The 17,190-nt window shown below is 45.7% G+C and overlaps 1 protein-coding gene across 2 annotated transcripts in view; it reads right to left on the bottom strand.

Moving 5' to 3' along the window:
* Positions 1-15,974, bottom strand: part of MALL (mal, T cell differentiation protein like) — a 35,624-nt gene extending 19,650 nt beyond the window's left edge. Inside the window, exons 1-2 of one of the 2 annotated variants that reach the window (XM_055242935.2) lie at positions 14,487-14,501; positions 13,400-13,596 (exon numbers count right to left, since the gene is read on the bottom strand). In XM_055242935.2, the coding sequence (XP_055098910.1) occupies positions 13,400-13,504 (105 nt within the window). In that variant the 5' untranslated portion in view covers positions 13,505-13,596; positions 14,487-14,501. Of the gene's footprint in view, positions 1-13,399; positions 13,597-14,486; positions 14,502-15,731 lie in introns of those variants that run through there. The other variant, XM_055242936.2, reaches the window with a different exon arrangement.
* Between the last annotated feature and the right edge of the window lie 1,216 nt (positions 15,975-17,190).

The following is a 17,190-nucleotide window of genomic DNA, read 5'->3' on the forward strand; positions in this document are numbered from 1 at the left end:
CTGCTCATGGTCCTGCTGGACAGCCAGGGAAAGACCAGGGCTGGAAGTTCAGACAGGGGCCGGAGTGGCCAGGGATGCGGGGCCAGGCCAGATGGTTCCCAGCGTCTCTTTGCTGTGTGGTGTGGGCTCCCTCGGTGGCTGATTCCTTGCTAGGTTCTGGCAGGGGAGGACTTGGAGGGAGGCTGGGATGTTAGGAGAGAAGTGGGGGCTTCCTGCTTTCTTTTCCAGGTCTTGCCATTGTCTCTCCAGAATCAGCAGCAGCAGCTGGAAATGAGGGTCCCAGTGCCCTTTCTTTAGGGTGAACACTGTCTCCCAGCACCCCCACACTGTTCTGAGCGCTGGCAAGGCAGAGACAGCTTCATCTATATGTTTGAGCATCAGCATCGCTGCCCCTCTGTCCCTGATTCTGGCGGTGGGTGGCAGCTACTGTGAGTGCTTATTATTCTCCGGATTGTTCAGTGGCCCCTTTCTGTTCATCCAGCCTTCCAACAACTGTGTCAACAAGTCCTTGTATTGAATCCCCTCCGTGTGAAGCACCTATCATGGTTTCTGTTTCCTACTGGACCGTGACAGGCACGGCGCCTTTACAGATTTCCTTGGCTGTTCTCCACCGCCCTCATTACGCATCAGGCTCCACAGGCAGGGGCCATGTCTGTCTTGTTTATTTTTGTATCGCCAGTGCTTGGCAGAGAGAGAGTAGGTGCTCAGCTTGAATGAATACTTGGGATTTAAGTGGGGGATTTAAGTCTTTCTTGTACCCTGACTTTATATATTTGTTAATTTCCTGGTCCCAGGCAGTCCTAATCTGAACAAGAAAATGCGTCACCCATCAATCCAAGCCCTTCAAGAATGTCAAGCTCCTCCTTGAATCATCTTGTCCCGACACCAACTGGCTCTCGGGGCCTCTGGGCAGCTGTGGCTGTGCAGCCCCTGCCTTTCACCTGTCTCCTGTCCTGGAGTGCTCATTGCATCTTCAGTGTGTTAGTTGCAGCACTCCTTTAAGAGAGGCTCATGCCTTACCTTATCCCCTCAATGACTGTCTTATTTTTGTATGCCCCTAAGAGCAGAGCATGGGGCTAGATTGGCAGTAGTGTTTCAATAAACACTTGTTGACTTACAATTGTTACTTGTCTTACAATGCACTTTCTAGTAAGAGGTCCAATGACCGCCAACGCTAAAGTAGTATGGGCTGGCATTATGGAGCACTCACTCACCATGTCCTGACATTTCCTATGAAGTCCACATTCAAACCCCACAGCTGTCTTATAGGATCCTTGTTTCTATTTATTGTTTCTGTTTCCATTGTTGACGAAACTGCGGCTCAGAGTGATTAAGTAACCTGCCCAGGGTCTCACAGCAATGAAGAAGCAGAGCCAAACTTTAGGCCCCATCCTGACTGACTCTATTTTACTGAACCTGAATACACAGTGGCCTCCCAGAGTAGGGGCTGGGCCTGGCCAAGGGGCAGGAAGGCCAAGGTGGCCACAGGCAGCGTGGGGAGGTTCGCATCCAACTCCTGTCCCATGGCCTTTTTCATCTTCTCTCCTGGGAGGCCTTGCTCTTCCCCAGCCCAAGGCCTTCCCTTTCCCCATGTTCTCCCGTCCTTGTCTTCCAGGGGACATCCTCGGCCATTATTCCAATGGGACCCCATGGTCCCATGGGCACAGAGGTTGGTGGCTCCCATGTCCTGCAGGAGAACAGAAGAGAAGGGTGCTTCCCTGTGGGAGCCGGACCAAGGACAGGAAGAGGCCACATGGCAGTGAGGGGAGTGAAGAGAGGGACAGAGACAGAAAGGCTGAAGCATGAAAAGAAAATTATAAAATAAACTGGGGTAAATTGAGTTAACTTTGCTGCTCCTGGAAGTATGGAGAACTGACGGGGGAGCAGAGGAAAGCAAGGGAGATGATTTCTCCTCCTGGAAAACTCAACTTCTAAGGCACAGTTAGAAGGAAGAGGAAGATGCCTGCCCTAAGGTCCGGCCTAAGAGGGGCCCTAATTTCTTCTCCCAGCCCCATCCAGTCACTTTCAGTCCACACAGAGTTGGCCCTAGGGGGCTCCCCGGAGGCCCCTGGCTTCAGTGAGTTTCTGACAGGCTCTTCCATATAAACAGAGTAGAAGCAGCAGCAGGTTGGAATGAAGGTGGTACTGGCCATTTGGGTTAGACATACAACGAACTCGCCGAACTGGAAGAGCTTGGGATGAACCTCTAAGGGCTCAGAGGATTTCTCTCTGACTAATGTGCTGGCGAGTTAAGCAGCTGAAAGGAAAACATCTAACATCAAACAAAGAGTTTGCATGGTCTCCCCTTTTAACTTTCTGAACCTCTAGGAATCTTAGCTGTTTGTTTTAAACTAGTCAAAAATCTCATCAGTCAACTAGTGACAAGGTTGACAGTTAAAATAATTTATTGGAGTCATATTCATAAAGCATTTCCTTGTTCACAGTCACCTGGGTGAGCTTGCAGCTTCCACCCTTCAGCTTATAAAAAAGCTGATGAGTCACCTCGCATTGTACAGGTAATGGCATGGTTGGCCCCCAGCACCCGCAGACAGCTGGCTCCAGAGCAGGGCAGGGGTGTGAGCTGCACCCACCCCAGGCTCCCTAGAGGCACACACACTTGCTACATGAAGGAGAGAGAAAATAAATGGATGTCTGTTCTCATCTTAAAATTCACCCATTCAAACCTTTTCTGCATTTGGAGATTATGTTTCAAAATTAATATTGTCTTTAAATAAGAAATCTAAATTCACCAGTAAACTACATAAAACATGAACTTTACTGATAAAGTTTCATCAGTCTCTAGTGGGGATGTAAAACGCAGAAGTTATTCTCCAGCCACTCTGGAAAATAGTTTGTCAGTTTCTTAGTAAAGCGTACATTTACTACACCACCCAGCAATCATACAGGGGCATTTTCCCTGGAGAACTGAGCATTACCCCCACACAAAAGCCTGCACACAAGTTTTCACAGCAGCTTTATTTGGAACAGCCAAGAACTGGAAACAGGCAAACTGTTTCTCAATAGGCGAATGGTTAAACAAATGACGGCAAAGCCAGACCACGGAACGCTACTTAGCAGTAAGAGGGAAGGAGCTATTGACAGAGGCCGCAGCTTGGATGGTGCTCAAGAGCACTAGGCTGAGTGGAAGAAGCCAACCTCAAACACCCATATACTGTGTGATTTCATTTATTTATATAACTTTCTGGAAATAACAAAATTGTAGGAATGAAATTTGTGGTTTTCAGGGGTTTGTTCAGGAGGGGGCAAGGGAGGGCAGGGTAGGGGGTGCACACTGAAAGGGTAGCACGGAGGAGCTCTTTGTGGTGAGTGGCAGCCCTGTGCCTTGATGCAGTGGTGATTCCCTGAATCTACACGTGAGAAAAGTGGAGCCCCCCAAGTACCAAGGGCAGCTTCTGGGCTCTGATACTGTACTACTGTTAGGAAAGATGCAGCCACCAGGGGAAGCTGGGGACGGGGACAGGAGGCCTCTCTGAACTATCGTTGCAACTTCCTATGAATCTATAATTACTACAAAATAAGTTTAAAAATGTGAACTTTACTGGCAAAGACTTGAAAATAAACCATTTTAGGCAATGATCCATGAGAGCAAGCTCAGGGGAGCAGAGGTGGTAGAGAAACTGCAGACTCCCCAGGGCCTGGCCCATCCCTGCCTGTCATCACCAAGAAACAGGGGATCCGGCCTGGCTAGCAGAGTGGCTTGGGGCCTAGGGAAGCTGGGGGAGGAGCCGGGGCCTTGTGTGAGCCCATCTGACTATGCTTTCCTGGCACATCTGGCCTCTTGTTCATATGGAAAGTCTGCCCCACGGGCCTGCTCTCAAGGATATCTCGTCAGCAGCAGCTAGAGGGAAAGGTCCTCCCTGGGCTGCCCCCACCGTGGATAGCATCAGAATCCCATTACTGGATTTCGAGTTCTTTGTCCCTTTGCTGGCCTGGTTTTACAACCCACTCTCTGTACTCACATCCTTAGAAAAACAAGCCTATCCGTGAGATTTTAGGCCCTGAGACAGAATCTGCTGGGCCCCCAAGGCCTGGTGCTCTGGGGTCAGCCCCAGTGGGCATCAGCAGCTGCACCCCCAGGAGACCAAGGCAGAAGAGGGGCCTGTGCTAAGCTGATTCTGTACTCGCCTCTCCAGCCAGTATGTCTTCTGTTCAATGGGATCAGAATCACCCACCCACCTCAACATTCTCCCTCTCTCCCATTTACCTCCCATTCCTCACCCCAGGTATAAGGCACACGTGATTCTAGTTCCATGCTAGGAATGCTTATTTAAGGGAAAACCAGGTACAGAACAGCAGGTACAGAATAACCCCATTAAATAGGTGTGTACACATATATGAGTATGTGCACACATATGGATCATATTTATTTCTGAACTTTCTCAGTTTTCGATAATGAATAGGATTACTCCTGAATTAAAAATAAACGAAGTTATAATGAGTAAACATCAGAGAAGATCAAATTAAAAGACATTGTACAAAAATAACTAATCAGAAGGCAGAGGGGATCCTGGCGGATGGGAGGCAGGATTAGATTACAGCTCCGGACAGAATAGCATGCGAAGGCTTGCACTGTGAATTTTAGCTACAGATCGACTGCAAAAACAGACCAGCAATCCTGAGAGGACCCACAGACCCTCTGAAGGAAGCAGTCTGTTCCTGCAGGACCCAGGAGACACCCCGAATACTGTGAGTGCCCCAAATGAGGAAGTAGGAAAGGGAGAGCCTCCTCTTCCAAACACACCCCCCCACTGGAGAAGCTGAAGGTCTGTTTGCAAGAGAAGTTTCCAACTTTACCTGGAGCCGAGTCAAGTTGGAGAGCCAAGCAAAATATAGGGGTAGAGGAAGCAGCAGAAAGGCCCTGGGAGCTCATTGGGTCCCCAAGCAGCCCATTCCTGCCTGGCACCACAGGGATTCATCGGGAGGGTGGCCAGAGGAGCAGGGGGAAGGACTTCTCTAGCTGAGCTTTGTAACAATTTGAATGGGGACAGATGCCTCCTGGCCAGAACTCAGGGGAGGTCACGAATCGAGTGTGCAGACTTTACAGGCGGGGGAAGAACTAAAGCCCTTTTCTCTTGCTTTGGGAGGAGGATATCCTTGGGCAAGTTTTCAAACCCATCTTGCCCTCTGCCTAGAAACAGACTTGGGGCTGCTGTTGGGGGTACACAGGGAGTGAGACCGGCCATTTGGTTTGTGTGGAAGCTGGGTGAGGCCTGTGACTGCCAGCTTTCCCCCACTTCCCTGACAACCTGCATGACTCAGCAGAGGCAGCCATAATCTTCCTAAGCGCACAACTCCAGTAACTTGGGAATCTCACCTCCACCCCTCACAGCAGCAACAGCAAGACCCACCCAAGGGGAGTCTGAGCTCAGACATGCCTAGCCCTGCCCCCATCTGATGGTCCTTCCCTATCCACTCTGGTGGAAGACAAAGGGCATATAATCTTGGGAGTTCTAGGGCTCCACCCCCCACTGGTCCCTCTCCATACTACTACAGCTGTTGCTTTTTGGAAAGTGTCACCTCCTGGCAGGGGGCCAACCAGCACAAAAATAGACCATTAAACCACCAAAGCTAAGGACCCTCACAGAATCCACTGCACCCTCTGCCACCTCCACCAGAACAGGCACTGATATCCAGGGCTGAGAGACCCATAGACAGTCCACATCACAGTACTCTGTGCAGACAATCCGGAGTACCAGCCTGGAGCCGGGTAAATTCGCTGGGTGGCCAGATCCAGAAGAGAGACAACAATCACTGCAGTTTGTCTCGCAGGAAGCCACATCCATAGGAAAACGGGAAGAATACTACATCAAGGGAACACCTTGTAGGACAAAAGAATCTGAACAGCCTTCAGCCCTAGACCTTCACTCTGACAGAGCCTACGCAAATGAGAAGGGACCAGAAAACCAGCCCTGGTAATATGACAAAACAAGGCTCTTCAATACCCCCAAAATCACACTAGTTCACCAGTAATGGATCCAAGCCAAGAAGAAATCCCTGATTCACCTGAAAAAGAATTCAAGAGATTAGTTATTAAGCTAATCAGGGAGGGACCAGAAAAAGGTGAAGCCCAATGCAAAGGAAGTCCAAAAAATGATACAAGAAGTGAAGGGAGAAATATTCATGGAAATAGATAGCTTAAAGAAAAAACAGTCAAAATTCAGGAAACTTTGGACACACTTTTAGAAATGTGAAATACTCTGGGAAGTCTCAGCAATAGAATTTAACAAGTGGAAGAAAGAAATTCAGAGTTCAAAGACAAGGTCTTTGTTATTGTTAACTCAATCCAACAAAGACAAATTAAAAAAAAGAAAATACGAGCAAAGCCTCCAAGAAGTCTGGGTTTATGTTAAACAACCAAGCCTAAGAATAATTGGTGTACCTGAGGAAGAAGAGAATTCTAAAAGCCTGGAATACATATTTGGAGGAATGATCAAGGAAAACTTTCCCGACCTTGTGAGAGACCTAGACAGCCAAATACAAGAAGCACAAAGAACACCTGGGAAATTCATCACAAAAAGATCTTTGCCTAGGCACATTGTCATCAGGTTATCCAAAGTTAAGATGAAGAAAAGGCTCTTAACAGCTGTGAGACAAAAGCACCAGGTAATCTATAGAGGAAAAGCTATCAGATTAGCAGCAGATTTCTTAGCAGAAACCCTACCACCTAGAAGAGACTGGGGACCTATCTTCAGCCTCCTCAAACAAAACAATTATCAGCTGAGAATTTTATATTTAGCAAAACTAAGCATTATATATGGAGGAAAGATATAGTCATTTTCAGACAAACAAATGCTGAGAGAATTTGCCATTACCAAACCACCACTACGACAACTGCTAAAAGAAGCTCTAAATCTTGAAACAAATCCTAGAAACACATCAAAACAGAACCTCTTTAAAGCATAAATCACAAAGGACCTATAAAACAAAAATACAAGTTAAAAAACAAAAACAAAACCAAAGTAGACAGGCAACAAAGAGCATGATGAATGCAATGGTACCTCACATTCCAATACTAACATTGAATGTAAATGGCCTAAATGATCCACTGAAAAGATACAAAACTGCAGAATGGATAAGAACTCACCAACCATCTGCTGCCTTCAGGAGACTCACCTAACACATAAGGACTCAAATAAACTTAAAGTAAAAGGGTAGAAAAAGGCATTTCATGCAAATGGACACCAAAAGCGAGCAAGGGTAGCTATTCTTATATCAGATAAAACAAACTTTAAAGCATTATCAGTTAAAAGAGACAAAGAGGGGACAGTATATAATGGTAAAAGGCCTTGTCCAACAGAAAAATTTCACAATCCTAAACATATATGCTCCTAACATTGGAGCTCCCAAATTTATAAAACAATTACTAATAGACCTAAGAAATGAGATAGACAGCAACACAATAATAGTTGGGGACTTCCATACTCCACTGACAGCACTAGACAGGCAATGATGACAGAAAGTCAATGAAGAAACAATGGATTTAAACCACCTTGGAACAAATGGACTTAACAGAAATGAAACAGGAGATATTACAACTGACAGAACATTTCATCCAACAACTGCAGAATACACATTCTATATAACAGCACGTGGAACTTTCTTCAAGATAGACCATATGATAGACCATATGATAGACCATGAAACGAGACTTGATAAATTTAAGAAAATTGAAATTATGTCAAGCACTCTGTCAGACCACAGTAGAATAAAACTGGAAATCAACTCCAAAAGGAACCTTCGAAACCATTCAAATACATGGAAATTAAATAACCTGCTTCTGAAAGCATTGAGTCAAAAACAAAATCAAGATGGAAATTTAAAAATTCTTCAAACTGAATGACAATAATGACACAACTTATCAAAACCTCTGGTATATAGCAAAGACAGTGTTATGAGGAAAGTTCATAGCCCTAAACACCTACATCAAAAAGTCTGAAAGAGCACAAACAGACAATCTAAGGTCACACCTCAAGGAACTAGAGAAACAAGAACAAACCAAACCCAAACCCGGCAGAAGAAAGGAAATAACCAAGATCAGAGCAGAACTAAATGAAATCGAAACAAAAAAAACCCATAAAAGATAAATGAAATAAAAAGCTGGTTCTTTGAAAAGATAAATAAAATTAATAGACCATTAGCAAGATTAACCAAGGAAAGAAGAGAGAAAATCCAAATAACCTCACTAAGAAATGAAACAGGAGATATTACAACTGACATCACCAAAATACAAAAGATCATTCAAGGCTACTAGGAACACCTTTATGCACATAAACTAGAAAACCTAGAGGAGATGGATAAATTCCTAGAAAAATACAACCCTCCTAGCTTAAATCAGGAAGAATTAGATACACTAAACAGATCAATAACAAGCTGCAAGATTGAAACGGTAATTTAAAAATTACCAACAAAAAAAGTCCAAGAAAAGATGGATTCGCACCAAAATTCTACCAGAGATTCAAAGAAGAATTGGTACCAATCCTTTTGATATTATTCCACAAGATAGAGAATGAAGGAACCCTCCCTAATTCATTCTATGAAGCCAGCATCACCCTAATATCAAAACCAGGAAAGGATATAACCAAAAAAGAAAACTACAGACTGATATCTTTGATGAACATAGATGCTAAAATCCTTAACAAAATACTAGCTAACTGAATCCAACAACGTATCAAAAAGATAATCTACCATGATCAAGTGAGTTTCATACCAGAGATACAAGGATGGTTTAACATACGCAAGTCAATAAATGTGATACACCACATAAACGATTTAAAACAAAAATCACATGATCATTTCAATAGATGCAGAAAAAGCATTTGACAAAATCCAGCATCACTTTATTGTCAAAACTCTCAGCAAAATTGGCATATGAGGGACATACCTTAATGTAATAAAAGCCATCTATGACAAACCCACAGCCAACGTAATACTGAATGGTGAAAAGTTGAAAGCATTCCCTCTGAGAACTGGAATGAAACAAGGATGCCCACTCTCACCACTCCTCTTCAACGTAGTACTGGAAGTCCTAGCCAGAGTAATCAGACAAGAGAAACAAATAAAGGGCATCCAAATCAGTAAAGAGGAAGTCAAACGGTCACTGTTCGCTGATGATATGATCGTTTAACTTGAAAACTCTAAGGACTCTTCCAGAAAGCTCCTAGAACTGATAAAAGAATTCAGCAAAAGTTTCTGGATACAAGATTAATGTACACAAATCAGTAGCTTTTCTATACACCAACAGCGACCAAGCACAGAATCAAATCAAGAGCTCAACCCCTTTCATGATAGCTGCAAAAAATAATAATAGTAATAAAATACTTAGGAATATACCTAACAAATAAGTTGAAAGACCTCTACAAGGAACACTATAAAACAATGCTGAAGGAAATCACAGACAACACAAACAAATGGAAACAGATCTCATGCTCATGGATGGGTAGAATCAATATTGTGAAAATTACCATACTGCCAAAAGCAATCTACAAATTCAATGCAATCCCCATCAGAATACCACCATCATTCTTCACAGAATTAGAAAAAAAATTCTAAAATTCATATGGAAGAAAAAAGAGCCCACATAGCCAAAGCAAGACTAAGCAAAAAGAACAAACCTGGAGGCATCACACTACCTGATTTCAAACTATACTATAAGGCCATAGTCACCAAAACAGCATGATACTGGTACAAAAGTAGGCACATAGACCAATGGAACAGAATAGAGAACCCAGAAATAAACCCAAATACTTACAGCCAACTGATCTTTGACAAAGCAAACAAAAACCTAATGTGGGGAAAGGACATCCTTTTCAATAAATGGTGCTGGGATAATTGGCTACCCACATGTAGGGGATTGAAACTGGATCCTCATCTCTCACCTTATACAAAAATCAACTCAAGATGGATTAAGCACTTAAACTTAAGACCTGAAATTACAAAAATTCTAGAAGATAATGTTGGCAAAACCCTTCTAGACATTGGCTTAGGCAAGGATTTCATGACCAAGAACCCAAGAGCAAATGCAATAAAAACAAAGATAAATAGCTGGGACCTAATCAAACTACAGAGCTTTTGCACACCAAAACGAACAGACAGCAGAGTAAATAGATAACCCACAGAGTGGGAGAAAATCTTCACAATCTATACATCTGACAAAGGGCTAATATTTGGAATCTACAAGGAAGTCAAACAAATCAGTAAGAAAAAAAAAATCCCATCAAAAAGTGGGCGAAGGACATGAATAGACAATTCTCAAAAGAAGATATACAAATGGCCAACAAACATATGAAAAAATGCTCAACATCACTAATGATCAGGGAAATGGAAATTAAAACCACATTGTGATGCTACCTTACTCCTGCAAGAATGGCCATAATGAAAAAATCAAAGAACAATAGATGTTGGTGTGGATGTGGTGAACAGGAAACACTTCTACCCTTCTGGTGGGAATGTAAACTAGTACATCCACTATGGAAAACAGTGTGCAGTTTCCTTAAAGAACTAAAAGTAGAACTACCATTTGATCCAGCAATCACACTACTCGGTATCAATCCGGAGGAAAAGAAGTCATTATTCAAAAAAGATACTTGCACACATGTTTATAGCAGCACAATTCACAATTGGGAAATTGTGTAACCAACCCAAATGCCCATCAATCAATGGGTAGATAAAGAAACTGTGAGATATATATATATATATATATATGATATATATATATATATATATATATGATGGAATACTATACAGCCACAAAAAGGAATGAATTAACAGCATTCACAGTGACCTGGATGAGCTTGGAGACTATTATTCTAAGTGATGTAACTCAGGAATGGAAAACCAAACATCATATGTTCTCACTGATATGTAGGAGCTAAGCTATAAGGACACAAAGGCATAAGAATGATACAATGGACTTTGGGGACTTGGGGGGAAGAGTGGGAGAGGGGTGAGGGATAAAAGACTACAAATATGGGCCGGGCGTGGTGGCTCACGCCTGTAATCTCAGCACTTTGGGAGGCTGAGGCAGGCGGATCACGAGGTCAGGAGATCGAGACCATCCTGGCTAACACAGTGAAACCCCATCTCTACTAAAAATACAAAAAAAAATTAACTGGGCCTGGTGGCATGCACCTGTAGTCGCAGCTACTCAGGAGGCTGAGGCAGGAGAATGGCATGAACCTGGGAGGTGGGGCTTTCAGTGAGCCAAGATCGCGCCACTGCACTCCAGCCTGGGCGACAGCGAGACTCCGTCTCAAAAAAAAAAAAAAAAAAAAGACTACAAATATAGTGCAGTGTATACATGGATGATGAGTGCACCAAAATCTTACGAATCACCACTAAAGAACTTACTCATGTAACCAAATACCACCTGTACTCCAATAATTTATGGAAAAATAAATTTTCCAAAAGCAGAAAAAAAGAAAAAAAACTAATCAGTACTCTTCAGAAGTGTCAAAATAAGGACCCAGATTTTCCCAGATTAAAGGAGATGAAGGAGATATGACAACTAAGTGCCATGTGGGATCCTGGACCAGAAAAAGGACATTAGTGAGGAAATTAGCAAAACTGGAGTAAGGTTTATAGAGTACTTGATAGCACAGTATCAGTGTTAGTTTCCCGATTTCAAGAGTTGTACCATGGAAGATGCAGGCATTACCGGCAGCTGAGGGAAGAGTACACAGAACTTTCTCTACTATTATTGCAGCTTTACTGTAAATCTCACGTTACTTAACAATACAAATAAATGAAGAAAATTGGGCCAATGTCAATTTTCATTGTCATTGAGCCCCTCACCCCCACAACACGTAAGGCCCCAGAGCCCAACACAAGCGTGCACTTTGCTCTTCCAGGAGTTTCACTGGCAGGAGCAGGACAGGTGGGGCCACCATGACCTCTCACGGTTCTCACCCTGGGTACTGTCCTGATTCCAGAAACTCCGTGCCTCTAGCCTCCTTCCAGGACTTCTCCCCTGGCCTCTAGGCCTTTCCCTCTCTTTCCCCCAAGCCTGTAAATGCCTGTTCTTTGAGGTCCAACTCTTAGTGGCAGGCCTGGACCCCTCCTTGGCCTGGAGAGTTCAGATGGTCCCTCCTTGCTGAGGCCACCATCCAGTTGTTGGGAGGAAATGCTCAGGAGTCTCTCCCCGGCAGACAGGAAACCACCAGGAGGCAGTGCCCTGTCACCAGGGGCTTGCAGGACTGACATGAACCACAGGCTCAATAAAAAGAGGCAGAGTCAACCAGTACCCCGGTCACCCATGCAGCTGCTCCAAGGTGAGGGGCACACCCAGGGCCTGGCACGTAGGACTCATCAGAGCACGGTTATATCATCAGTCTGGCAGGATGCCCACGCTGTGCTGGGGATGGTAGCCTTGGCAGAAACCTGCCTCTTAGGTGGGGTTTCAGCTGGAGCCACTCAGATCCTAGGCCCACACTGCCTGGTTCTCTTTCTGGTTGCCATCAATGGCCACCCGTTAGCCAGTTTGCCTAAAAGTGGCTTGATCGGGCCCAACTTTGCAGGCAGATATGAGAATGAGAAGGGTTGGTTACGTCCGATTTAAAAGTAGATCCACTTTCTATCTTTCCCCCCTGCTCAGGGACAGCACTGCCAAATTCAGGGCAGGTAAGAAAATATCACCCACAAGCTAGACATTTCAGAAGGTGCTGGAAAAAGAAAATACTTCTTTGCCTTGATTGGACCCCAGACTTGAGTGTGCTCCTCCGTGAAGAGGATGTGGTGCCAGCCAGTTCAGAGGGGACTTGTGCAGTGTGGAACACTGCATACCCACAGCTCTGCCGATGGGAGCAGGCAGGATCCCCAGGGCTCAGGGCCACGACTCAGTCGTAGGGCACCCCAGAGAGTAACACAGCGACAGGTTCTCATTTGCAACCAGGGTGCCTCAAAGGACTGTTTTATGGCAGATGTTGCCATAGCTACCTTGTGTGGGAAACCCCACAAAAGTCAAATTTCAAAGTCAGCAGACATGACAATTAAGAAAACACTGGAAGACCTGCTCTCAGAGGGAAACACAGTCTCCTCACTTCAAACCTGAAAGGCACAAATAGTTGGACAAAAGAAGCCATGTAATTAAAATTCATTTCCAACATCTTCCCGGGAATCCTGGATATTTTAGCAACGTCCCCCCAGGCCTCCACACTCAAGTGGGTTTTGTTTTGGAAGGAGGAACCCCCTTGGCGGCATAAGACGGGGCACAGAGTGGGATCTGCCTCTTGAGTACAGCTGCACCCCGCTGTGCGCCCGGTGGGAGACTGGCAGCCACCGCAGCCCCTGTGCTTGCTCCCCCGTCTCTCGGCGCGGTCCGGTCTGGGTCCGAGGCCGGTTTCCCCCTCCCTCTCTGCAGGTGGCCGGGGGGTGCCGCACTCACCAGCTCGGGCAGGAAGAAGGCGAAAGGGATGGAGAGGAGCAGAGCGACCCCCGAGGGCACGTCGGACGGGGCGTAGCTGGTGACGGGAGGGTCGCGCGAGGCCATGCTGTCAGCCCCTGCTGGGCGCTCCGCGGCAGCTCTCCCGCGCGCAGCCTGTCAAATATCACCTCCTGCCCGACACACCCATCGGACGTCGCCTGGGAGGGGAAAAAAAAAAAAAAAAACGTTCCAGCCGAGCAGGTCCTTCCACTCGCTGCAGCCAACAGATCCTCAGTGAGCGGCCCAGCGGCATCGAATGGCTCTGCCTGGCCAGCGGGGGGCACAGCGCTGGTGCAGGAGGCAGCAGAGCGGGAGTCTCTTTCTAGACCTTTCCAACTAAGGAATCTTTGACTCCTGGAGCATGTTATTCCAGGGGATGCCAGCGACAGCCACTCCCCTGGGCCCAGAGTGTAGGCCCAAGCTGCTTGGCTACGAGGGCTGTGTACTGAGGACCAACAATGAGCCAAGCTATCTGCAGACAGCCCAGGTGCCCACCACGGCCTGCACGTGGCTGTTTTTCCCTTTTCCGAGTGAGGAGACTGAGAATCAGTGAGGTCAAGTCAAGGCCACAGAGCTGGTTACTAACAATGCTGGGTCTTGCCCAGCTCTCTCCTTTTCCACTCTTGGGGGCAGCTCTCAGTCCCCAGCCTCCCCTGGGAGGAGCAGCCCTCCCTTCCAGCTCATGCCCCTGGGACTTGGTGTTTCCTTCTCTTTCTGGATTCCTTTCCATGGTCCTCCACTCTTCTTTTCCTCATGGGGCAGATGAAGGCCCCCCACTCTCTGGGAGAGGACCATACCAGCAGGCACCAGAGAAGGGCTGGGCTGGCTGGCTGCTGCCTCTAGCGGACAACCTCCTTCCTTCCCTGGCCTTCCTTCCAGCCAGTGCCTTGCCCCTAACTGGGCTTGAGGCCAAGAAGTTTCTTCCTGACTCCCAGGCAAGTAGGGGAGCTGAATGCAGGGCTGTGGCCCAGAGGCAAGCAACTCCTTTCACACAAATGCAAGTCCCAAAGGCTGAACCATTTTCCCCTCCACCTTTGAATTGGCGAACCTTCATTTTCCCGACCCACCCTGAGTCTGCTCAGGATGCTCGGGGTTGGGGTCCCTTCTTCCTGCCCCCTGCTCCTCCCTGGTGTGGAGAGCATGTGGGGAAGATTGCGTGAGGGCTGGAGTAATTAGGAGAGGCCATGTGCTGATCTCATTAGCAGAAATGGTGAATTCCAGGTCCTGCCCTCAGGGCCACAGGTGGGGAGACCAGCCAGCTTGGCCTTTGCCTGGTCTGGGGAGAGCCAAGGGAGAGAGGAGTTTGGACAAATGAAGCTAAGAGTAAAGGCATTGCAAAGAAAGGCAATGAACCCCCCAGTGGATCTCAAACCAAACTGATCATCCCTTTTTCCCAGGCTATGGAAACTAGGAAGTAAGGGAGACCCTAATCCCACCTGCCAACCCCAGTCTTACCTACACCACCTTGTTTACAGGATTAATCCAAGCAAAGGAGGGATTTCTCCATGAATCCCACATCTTGCCACCTCTCTTAAAGGTTGCAAATAAGCACTGTGCCACTCTTACAGGCTGTAGGATACCTTTGACTTGCCCATGGACAACATGGCATAGTAGGAAAAGCTTAAGTAAGAAGAAAAACAACCTTCTTAGGCTCATATTTATGAAATGGAGAAAATAATACAACCCATAACCCCTTAGTCTCTTAAGTTGAGAGGCCCTGAGCCACTTCCACCTTCTGAAACAATTAGTATGTTAAGAAATGAAGATATGCCTTGGTCCTCTGGCTAAAGACCAGGGTTTTCATTTTCCTTCTCTGCTGTGCACTTCTTGTAACTGGGTCTGTCTTCGGGACCAAAGCAGTGTGTGTGTGTGTGTGTGTGTGTGTGTGTGTGTGTGTGTGTGTGTGTGAGAGAGAGAGAGAGAGAGAGAAACACAAAGGTGAAAATTATTCCCCCCCATGCTTTTAGGATCATGGTTCCTCTGGTCAGAGACAAAGGTTCCCCTTTCCCAGAGTTCCAGGTACCTGCCTGGCTGCTACTTCCATTGCCACCACCACTGTCACGAGATTGCCCAGGGCTAAGGAAGGAAAGAATAAACAAACAAACAAACAAACAAAAAACAGAGATTTTCTACACTCTCTCTGACTCTTTGGGGCTCTCTTTCCCATTCCTCAGACCAGAAACATGGATTCTTTTGGAGATGTCTTTGTCTGCATCCTGTGTACAGTTCTGGGTTTCAGGTGGTCTCTGACACCGGCTGAGAGGTACCAGAGGAAAGAAAATGGGAAACTTACCAACAGCTTAGTAGTGTTTTGAATTCTGGTTTCCTTCCCAAATATTCCTGCTCCTTTTTTTTTCCTAGAATCCTCAGTTACCTTCTCCATGCATTCTGTCCAGGGCTGTTAATTGCATTTCGTGAAAGGAAGAGGAGGAGTATCCTTCTCTGCTTGACCAGAGCCCAAATAGCAACATCCTGCTTAACTCTGCAAGCACTTTTCACTACCCAAGATTTCCCCGATTTATTAATTTGCCTATTGTTTGTCTCCCTGCCCCTGTCCCTCTCTAGGATGTGGGCTTAAGGAGAGCCAAAACTTTGTTCATGTGGTGAACCACAGCCATGTCCACCATCTTGAATACTGTCTGATACACAAAAGGTACTCAATAAATGTTTTTGAATGATTGAAACAGTCATGAAAACAGTCGTAAAGACTTTGGAGACAACTGCTTATCTCTTTTTTTGACTCCTCTTTATTAAACTCTTTTCCCACTAAGAAATTGCTTTGTCTATATTTCAGAAACCATTTACTAGTTGCATGAAAAAGAAGAGACAGGCCAGAAGAAATCCAGAGATACCTGGGGGAAAGAATAGACAGTTGTATCCATTGGGATTCTTTCAATAACAAAAGTTAGAAAAACCCATTCCAACCGGCTTTAGTGATGAAAGGAACTTATTACCTTAGGAAGTGAGAAGCTGAGAGGTAATAATGGCTTCGGGTGAGACTTCATCCAGTGACTTGAACAATGCCACTCAAGGTGGAGGTGATGTTACCAAGAGAGAAGTATATGGAGGCTGGGCAGCAGAAACACCAGATATCCACTACAGTAGCCTCCCACTGTAGAAATAGGAGCAGAGCTCTCCCCTTTCCTGCTGCAAGAACACACATGTCCCATTGGCTCTCGCCTGGAAGACACAACTAGATTGCAACTATTATTTCTACAAATCAAGGTCTCTTTAACTCTCAAATGCGGTAGATAGAATGCACACACTGATAGACTCGGGAAGACGCTGTGATTAATGTTCGTAGCCATGAGGCAGAATTGAGTCTGGCTTCTTTTGTCTCTGGAGTTGGGCAAGTACAGAACAGCTGCCAGGAAAGAGGAAGGACTCAATGGGATAATGTCTGGGTCATCCCGAGATTCCTACCTGGAGAAGAGCTCAGAAAGCATGGAGACCTTTTTATTCCCCAAAATGACCTCTTTGAAAGGGCAAAGTTCTGCAAAGTTAATCTTTGCTGGCAAAGTCAGATGCAAATGAGCAGGTTAAGGTCCAGTCTGTCTTACAGAGTATCAGAAAAGGGCTAAATGACAGGCACACTATCAAAGTCCCAAATGTGAGCTGTATTCCATTAATGATTTCTGTTTTATATTGCTGCACACAGACCTGCATGCCTCATTCAGTATCAGTCATCACTGGGCAGAACATACTCAACCTCCATTTTCCTGCCTATGAGACAGTATAGCCTATAGCCTTTC

This window comes from Symphalangus syndactylus, chromosome 14 (genome assembly GCF_028878055.3).
Source record: "Symphalangus syndactylus isolate Jambi chromosome 14, NHGRI_mSymSyn1-v2.1_pri, whole genome shotgun sequence".
NCBI lineage: Eukaryota > Metazoa > Chordata > Mammalia > Primates > Hylobatidae > Symphalangus > Symphalangus syndactylus.